Source organism: Lonchura striata, chromosome 34 (genome assembly GCF_050655825.1).
Source record: "Lonchura striata isolate lonStrDom1 chromosome 34, ASM5065582v1, whole genome shotgun sequence".
NCBI lineage: Eukaryota > Metazoa > Chordata > Aves > Passeriformes > Estrildidae > Lonchura > Lonchura striata.
Genome location: NC_140736.1, coordinates 4102257 through 4110973, shown reverse-complemented (window position 1 = coordinate 4110973; position 8717 = coordinate 4102257). Strand labels below are relative to the sequence as shown.

The 8717-nt window shown below is 60.1% G+C and overlaps 1 protein-coding gene and 2 long non-coding RNA genes across 4 annotated transcripts; all 3 read left to right on the top strand.

Moving 5' to 3' along the window:
* Positions 1–293: 293 nt before the first annotated feature.
* B9D2 (B9 domain containing 2) lies at positions 294–4814 on the top strand. Of its 2 annotated transcripts, none has more exons than XM_085564700.1 (4): positions 294–1225; positions 1512–1572; positions 3474–3599; positions 4128–4814. In XM_085564700.1, the coding sequence occupies exons 1-4, from the start codon at positions 1088–1090 to the stop codon at positions 4433–4435; spliced, it is 633 nt and encodes a 210-aa protein (XP_085420826.1). In that variant the 5' UTR covers positions 294–1087; the 3' UTR covers positions 4436–4814. The 2 variants fall into 2 exon arrangements, with proteins under 2 accessions (XP_085420826.1, XP_077645258.2); XM_077789132.2 differs by having other exon boundaries at positions 682–1225; positions 1482–1572.
* A 1165-nt stretch (positions 4815–5979) lies between these two features.
* LOC146764400 (uncharacterized) lies at positions 5980–7149 on the top strand. Its single transcript, XR_014950852.1, has 3 exons — positions 5980–6380; positions 6413–6512; positions 6716–7149. It is a non-coding gene; the product is annotated as an uncharacterized LOC146764400 (long non-coding RNA).
* Positions 7150–7846: 697 nt separating this feature from the next.
* Positions 7847–8712, top strand: LOC146764399 (uncharacterized). The gene is made up of 3 exons (XR_014950853.1): positions 7847–8248; positions 8404–8426; positions 8553–8712. It is a non-coding gene; the product is annotated as an uncharacterized LOC146764399 (long non-coding RNA).
* Positions 8713–8717: the final 5 nt, after the last annotated feature.

Below are 8717 nucleotides of genomic sequence, written 5' to 3'. Positions count from 1 at the left end.
TGAAGGGGAATAAAATTTTGGGGGGCAGGGGCAGAATTGGGGGAGGGGCAGAATTTGGGGGGAGGGGCAGGAATTTGGGGAAGAGGAATTTGGGGAGGGGAGGGAATTTGGGGGGAGGAGCGAGAATTTGGGGAGGGGGAGGGGTGGGAATTTGGGGCAGGAATTTGGGGAGGGGGAGGGGCGGGATTTGAGGGGAAGGAAAAATTTGGGGGGGAGGGGCAGAATTTGGGGGGAAGGAGGAATTTGGGGAGGGAGAGGGGTGGGAATTTGGGGGAGGGGCTTGAAATCTGGGAGAGGGAATCCCAAAATTTGGAGGGAAAAGTAAAATTGAGGGGAGGGACGTGAAATTTGGGGTTTTTCCCCAGTTTCGGTGTTTCCCCCGCAATTTTGGGTTTTTCCCCCCAATTTCTGGGTTTTTCTCAGTTTTGGGGATTTCCTCCCCAATTTCTGGGTTTTTTCCCCCTAATTTTGGGGGATTTATCCCCAGTTTTAGATTTTTTCCCCCCAATATTGGGTTTCTTCCCCCAATTTTGAGTTTTCTCCCAATTTTGATTTTTTCCCCCCAGTTTTGGAGGCTTTTCCCCCCATTTTTGTTTCCCCCCCCAATATTTTGGTTTCTTCCCCCAATTCCTGGGTTTCCCCCCAATTTTGGGGTTTTCCCCCAAGTTTTGGGGTTTTCTCCCCAGTTTTGGAGTTTTTCCGCAGTTCTTGGGTTTCCCCCTAGTTTTGGGGTTTTCGCCCCAATTTTGGGGTTTTCCCCCCAGTTTTGGAGTTTTTTCCCCCAGTTTTGGGTTTTTCCTCCCAATTTTGGGTTTTCTCCCAAATTTCTGTTTTTTTTCCCCAATTCTAGTTTCTCCCCTCCAGTTTTGCAGTTTCCCCCTCCAGTTTCTGGGTTTTTCCCCCAGTTTTGGGTTTTTCCTCCCAAGTTTTGGATTTTCCCCCAATTTTGTTTTTTTCCCCCACTTTGGGGCACCCCAAGATGGCGGCGGTACACACAAGATGGCGGCGCCGCCCTCAAGATGGCGGCCCCCCTACTCTGTAACGCCCAAGATGGCGGCGGCCGTACGGCAAACTCTGCCTCACACGCATGCGCAGTGATAACGCCGCTCTTTGTGGGCGTGGCCTGACCAGCATTGACCAATCAGCGCCGGCCCGGCGTTACCGTGGCAAGGCGATGCGGCAGCGCCGCCCGCGCATGCGCAGTGGCGGCGCGGGCAGGGGGCGGGTGAGCGCCGCGCGGGCGGAATTTTGGGGGGAATTGTGGAAATTTTGGGGAATTTTGGGGGGAATAGTGGCGATTTTGGGGATTTTTGGGGGGAATTTGGGGCGGGGGACGGAGGGGATGGGTGGAGATGAGGGAGGGACGGGCGGGGATGGCGGGAGGGGAGAACGGGGCGGTTTTGGGGGGGATTTTTGGGGATTTTTGGGGATTTTTTTGGGGGGATTTTTGGGGTGAATCCGGCGGGTTTCGGGTCCCGCAGCCCATGGCGGAGCTGCACCTCTTCGGGCAGATCGAGAGCGGCTGCGGCTTCTCCGAGCGGCGCCTCTTCTGCAAGTGGGGGCTGCACGCCGGTGAGCGCGGCGGGGTGGGGGTCTGGGGGATTTGGGGGATTTTGGGGAATTTTGGGAATTTTGGGGATTTTGGGGATTTTGAGAGGGATTTGGGGGAGTTGGGAGGAATTTCGGGGAGTTTTGGGGGAGTTTTAGGGGGATTTGGGGATTTTTTTGGAGGATTTTGGGGGGATTTCGAAGGGATTTGGGGAGATTTTGGGAGGAATTTGGGGGATTTTGGGAGGAATTTCGGGAGGTAATGGGTGGGTTTTGGGAATTTGGAGGGGAGATTTGGGGATTTTTGGAGGATTTTGGGGGGTTTGGGGGATTTTGAAGGAGATTTTGGGGGGATTTTAGGGGGATTTGGGGGGTTTGGGGGATTTTGAAGGAGATTTTGGGGGAATTTCGGGAGGTTTTGGGGGGGTTTTAGGGGGAGATTTGGGGAATTTTGGAGGATTTTGGGCGGATTTGGGGGTTTTGGGTGGAATTTGGGGGGTTTTGGGGGAGTTGGGAGGAATTTCGGGGGGTTTTGGGGGCACTTTGGGGATTTTAGGGGGATTTGGGGGAGGGTTTGGGGGAGATTTTGGGGGTCTTGGGGAGATTTGGGGGGATTTTGGGAGGAATTTGGGGATTTTGGGAGGGATTTTGGGGGGATTTTGGGAGGTAGTGGGTGGATTTTGGGGATTTGGGTGGGAAATTCGGGTTTGTTTGGAGGATTTTGGGGGGATTTGGGGGAGGGTTTTGAGGAGATTTGGGGTTTTTGAAGGAGATTTTGGGGATTTTGGGAGGAATTTGGGGGATTTCTGGTGGGATTTGGGAGATTTTGGGGGGATTTGGGAGATTTTGGGGGGATTTGGGAGATTTTGGGGGGATTTGGGAGATTTTGGGGGGCTTGGCAGAGATTTTGGGGGATTTTGGGGGGTCTGGGGGATTTTAGGGAATTTGGGAGGAATTTTGGGGGGTTCCGGGGTGATTTTGGGGGGACCTGGGGGCTTTGGGGCCATTTGGGAGAATTTTTGGTGGTTTTCGATGATTTTTGGGTTATTTTAGGTGATTTGGGGATCATTTTGGGGTGATTTTGGTTAATTTTTAGGGTGATTTGAGGTTATTTAAGAGGATTTTGGTGTCCCAGGTGATTTTGGGGTGATTTGGGATGATTTTGGGGTGATTTGGGATGATTTTGGGGGATTTTGGGGGTTTTGGGGTATCCTAGGTGAATTTGGGGTGATTTTGTCGTGATTTTTGGGGTGATTTTGGGGTGATTTAGTCTGATTTTGGGACATTTCACGCTGATTTTGGGATATTTCAGGGTGATTTTGGGACATTTCGGGCTGATTTTGGGACATTTTGGGCTGATTTTGGGAAATTTTGGGCTGATTTTGGGGCGATTTTCTCTGATTTTGGGGTGATTTTGGCTGATTTTGGGCCGTTTCGGGTGCTGGCGCCACCTGGACCCTCCTGGCTGATTTTGGGGTGATTTGGGGCCATTTTGGGTTGCTTTTGGGATATTTTGGGGTCATTTTCCCTGATTTTGGGCCGTTTTGGGCGCAGGCTCCGCCTGGACGCTGCTGGCTGATTTTGGGGTGATTTTGGGGTGATTTTGGGACATTTTGGGCTGATTTTGGGCCGTTCTGGGCGCAGGCTCCGCCTGGACGCTGCTGGCTGATTTTGGGGTGATTTTGGGGTGATTTTGGGGTGATTTTGGGACATTTTGGGCTGATTTTGGGCCGTTCTGGGCGCAGGCTCCGCCTGGACGCTGCTGGCTGATTTTGGGGTGATTTTGGGGTGATTTTGGGACATTTTGGGCTGATTTTGGGCCGTTCTGGGCGCAGGCTCCGCCTGGACGCTGCTGGCTGATTTTGGGGTGATTTTGGGGTGATTTTGGGACATTTTGGGCTGATTTTGGGCCGTTCTGGGCGCAGGCTCCGCCTGGACGCTGCTGGCCGGGGCGGGCGCGGGGCAGACCCAGCTCGACGACCCCCAGGGGGGCGACGCCGCCCAGTGGAGCCACCCCCTGGACCTGCACCTGGGGACACGCGGCCTGCAGGGTGCGGGGACACCCGTGGGGACATCGGGGACACTGGGGGGATTGGGGACATTGGGGGGATTGGGGACATTGGGGGGATTGGGGGATTTGGGGACATTGGGGACATTGGGGGGATTGGGGACATTGGGGACATTGGGGGGATTGGGGACACTGGAGGGACATTGGGGACATTGGGGACACTGTCAGGGCCATGGGTGTTCAGGGAGGACACTGGTGGTGTCAGGGTCCCCAGGTGTGTCCCCAGTGTCCCCAATGTCCCCAATCCCCCCAGTGTCCCCCCAGTGTCCCCAATGTCCCCAGTGTCCCCAATGTCCCCAATCCCCCCAATGTCCCCAATCCCCCCAATGTCCCCAATGTCCCCAATCCCCCCAATGTCCCCAATCCCCCCGATGTCCCCAATGTCCCCAATGTCCCCAATGTCCCCAATGTCCCCAATCCCCCCAGTGTCCCCCCAGTGTCCCCACTGATGTCCCCACTGATGTCCCCAGTGTCCCCACTGATGTCCCCACTGATGTCCCCGTGTCCCCAGGCTGGCCCAAGCTGCTGCTGGAGGTGTGGCACGTGGACGCGTGGGGCCGGCGGGGCCTGGCGGGCTACGGCGTGTGCGCGGTGCCCAGCGCGCCCGGCTGCCACCGCGTCACCTGCGTCACCTGGCGCCCGCGGGGCACGCGGCGCCAGCGCCTGCTGGGCCCCGGCGCCCCCGAGCTGCGCGACCCCGCCGGGGCGGCCGCCGGCGCCGCCGAGCGCTTCCGCCTGCGCACCGAGGCCGCCGGCACCGTGCGGCTGCGCCTCGGCGTCCTGCCGCGGCACATGGCGCGCTTCGGGGTGGCACTGTGACATTGGGGACACCATTGGGGACATTGGGGACATCACTGGGGTGATGGGGACATTGGGGTAATGGGGACACCAGCACCATGCGGCTGCGCCTCGGCGTCCTGCCGCGGCACATGGCACGGTTTGGGGTGGCACTGTGACACTGGGGACATTGGGGACACCATTGGGGTGATGGGGACATTGGGGACATCATTGGGGTGATGGGGACACCATTGGGGACACCATTGGGGACACCATTGGGGACACCATTGGGGTGATGGGGACACCATTGGGGACACCGGCACCGTGCGGCTGCGCCTCGGCGTCCTGCCGCGGCACATGGCGCGCTTCGGGGTGGCACTGTGACACTGGGGTGGCACTGGGACATTGGGGACACCATTGGGGACATTGGGGTGATGGGGACACCATTGGGGTGATGGGGACATTGGGGACACCACTGGGGACATTGGGGTGATGGGGGCACCGAGGCCGCTGGCACCGTGCGGCTGCGCCTCGGCGTCCTGCTGCGGCACATGGCACGGTTTGGGGTGGCACTGTGACATTGGGGACATTGGGGACACCATTGGGGTGATGGGGACACTGGGGTAATGGGGGCACCATCGGGAACACCAGCACTGTGCGGCTGCGGCTCAGTGTTCTGCCGCGGCACATGGCGTGCTTCTGGGTGGCACTGTGACATTGGGGACATCGGGGTGGCACTGTGACACTGGGGACACCACTGGGGACACCACTGGGGACACCATTGGGGACATTGGGGACACCATTGGGGTAATGGGGGCACCGAGGCCGCCGGCACCGTGCAGCTGCGCCTTGGCGTCCTGCCCTGGCACATGGCACGGTTTGGGGTGGCACTGTGACATTGGGGACATTGGGGACACTGGGGTGGCACTGTGACACTGGGGACACCATTGGGGACACCATTGGGGTGATGGGGACATTGGGGTAATGGGGGCACCAGCACCATGCGGCTGCGCCTCGGCGTCCTGCCGCGGCACATGGCACGGTTTGGGGTGGCACTGTGACATTGGGGACACTGGGGTGGCACTGGGGACATTGGGAACACCTTTGGGGTGATGGGGACATTGGGGACATCATTTGGGACATTGGGTTAGTGGAGAAACCATCAGGGACACTGGCACCATGCGGCTGCGCCTCGGCGTCCTGCTGCGGCACATGGCACGGTTTGGGGTGGCACTGTGACATTGGGGTGGCACTGTGACACTGGGGACACCATTGGGGACATGATTGGGGACACTGGGGACACCATTGGGGTGATGGGGACATTGGGGACATCATTGGGGCGATGGGGACACCATTGGGGACACCGGCACCGTGCAGCTGCGCCTCGGCGTCCTGCCGCGGCACATGGCGCGCTTCGGGGTGGCACTGTGACACTGGGGACACCATTGGGGACATTGGGGACACCATTGGGGTGATGGGGACATTGGGGTAATGGGGACACCAGCACCGTGCAGCTGCGCCTCGGCGTCCTGCCGCGGCACATGGTGCGCTTCGGGGTGGCACTGTGACACTGGGGACACCTTTGGGGACATCATCGGGGACATTGGGGACACCTTTGGGGTGATGGGGACATTGGGGACATCATTTGGGACATTGGGTTAGTGGAGAAACCATCAGGGACATTGGCACCATGCGGCTGCGCCTCGGCGTCCTGCTGCGGCACATGGCACGGTTTGGGGTGGCACTGTGACATTGGGGACACCTTTGGGGTGATGGCGACACCATTGGGGACAGTATGACACCATTGGGGACATTGGGGTGATGGGGACAACATTGGGGACACCGGCACCGTGCGGCTGCGCCTCGGCGTGATGCCGCGGCACATGGCGTGCTTCGGGGTGGCACTGTGACACTGGGGACACTGGGGTGGCACTGGGGACACTGGGGACATCATTGGGGGTGGCACTGGGGACACCGGGGTGGCACGGTGACATCAGGGACATCATTGGGGACACCAAGGTGGCACTGGGGACACCATTTGGCACACTGGGGTGGCATGGTGGCACTGGGGACGCTGGGGTGGCACGGTGACATCAGGGACATCATTGGGGACACCAAGGTGGCACTGGGGACACCATTTGGCACACTGGGGTAGCATGGTGGCACTGGGGACACCGGGGTGGCACTGGGGACACTGGGGACATTGGGGACATCATTGGGGGTGGCACTGGGGACACCGGGGTGGCACAGTGACACTGGGGACACCATTTGGCACACTGGGGTGGCATGGTGGCACTGGGGACAGGGGTTGGGGACACCAAGGTGGCACTGGGGACACCATTGGGGACACTGGGGTAGCATGGTGTCACCGGGGACACCGGGGTGGCACGGTGACATTGGGGACATTGTTGGGGACACCATTGGGGACACCGGGGTGGCACTGGGGACAGGGTGACCTGGGATGACACCCTGGGGACACCCTGGGGACACCGGGGTCACCTTGGGGTGGCACCTGGGGGGGCCAGGACAGGAGGTGACACTTGGGGACACCAGGACAGGAGGTGACACTTGGGGACACCAGGACAGGAGGTGACACCTGGGGAGGGTCCCCAAACTTTGGGGGGAGGGGACAACCCTGGTGGCATCCCGGAGGAACCTCCCCAAAATTGTCACCTCACCCCCAAAATTGTCCCCTCCCCTTTGTCCCCAAATAAAATTTTTGTCACCAAATGCGGCTCAGGGGGGGTTGGGGGGGAGGGGACAATTTGGGACAATTTTGGGGGGGGGAGGGACAATTTTGGGAGGGAGGGGACAATTTTTGGGGAGAGGTGACAATTTGGGGAGGGGAGGTGACAATTTTGGGGAGGGAGGTGACAATTTTGGGGGGGGTCCTGGAGCCCCTCCCCCATCGCGGGTGTCCCCCCGCCCCTCCCCCCTCCGGAAATGTCCCAGACGCGGAAGCGTCGCCCCCTCCCCCCCCCGGGCCGTGACTCAGTTTCCCTTCCCCTCCCCTCCCCCCTTCCCCTCCCCCCCCCCCGGCCCCGTTTCCTGGGTGGGGCCCGCGGCGAAACGGGGCCAAAATTGGCAAAATCGGGCAAAAAGCGGCCAAGAAAGGGACAAAAAGGATAAACCGGGACAAACCGGGACCACCCGGGACAAACCGGGACCACCGAGGACGACCGGGAAGGATCGGGACCACCCGGGACAAAGCGGGACCGGTAGGGGACAACCGGGACCAGCCGCGACAAACGGGACAACCCGGGACAACCCGGGGCACAACCGGGACCACCGGGACAGTCGGGAGCGGAACCGAGCCCGGGAGGGGAAATCCGGGCGGGTTCCGTGCGGGGTGTCCCGGGTTAAGTCCCGGTTCCGGGCTGCTCTCCCGGTTTTGGGGAGTTTCTCCCGGTTTTGGGGAGTTTGTCCCGGTTTTCGGGAGTTTCTCCCGGTTTTGGGGAGTTCATCCCGGTTCTGAGGAGTTTATCCCGGTTTTGGGGAGTTTGTCCCGGTTCTGAGGAGTTTCTCCCGGTTTTGAGGAGTTTATCCCGGTTCTGAGGAGTTTATCCCGGTTCTAGGGGAGTTTATCCCGGTTCTGGGGGGGTTACCCCTGTTCTGAGGGGGCGTGTCCCGGTTTAGGGGATTTATTCCGTTCCCGGGGGGTTTATCCCGGTCCCGGTGTCTTTAACTGCTCCCGGGAATTTCTCCCGGTCTCTCCCTGTCCCGGTTTAATCCATCCCGGTCCTTTATCCCGGTCCCTCCCGAGGCTTTATCCCGGTCCCTCCCGAGGCTTTATCCCGGTCCCTCCCGAGGCTTTATCCCGGTTCCTCCCGAGGCTTTATCCCGGTCCCTCCCGAGGCTTTATCCCGGTGCGTCCCGGTGTCCCGTGTCCGGTCCCTCCCGAGGCTTTATCCCGGTCCCTCCCGAGGGTTTATCCCGGTCCCTCCCATCCCGGTCCCTCCCGAGGCTTTATCCCGGTCCCTCCCGGTTTCCCGTGTCCGGTCCCTCCCGAGGCTTTATCCCGGTTCCTCCCGAGGCTTTATCCCGGTCCTTCCAGAGGCTTTATCCCGGTCCCTACCGATCCCTCCCGAGGCTTTATCCCGGTCCCTCCCGGTGTCCCGTGTCCGGTCCCTCCCGAGGCTTTATCCCGGTCCCTCCCGAGGCTTTATCCCGGTTCATCTCTGTCCTTCCCGAGGCTTTATCCCGGTCCCTCCCGGTTTCTCGTGTCCGGTCCCTCCCGAGGCTTTATCCCGGTGTCCGGTCTGTCCCGGGATGCGGCTGTCGGTGCCGGTGCCGGTGCCGGTGTCCCTCCCGGTGCGGGTCCCGG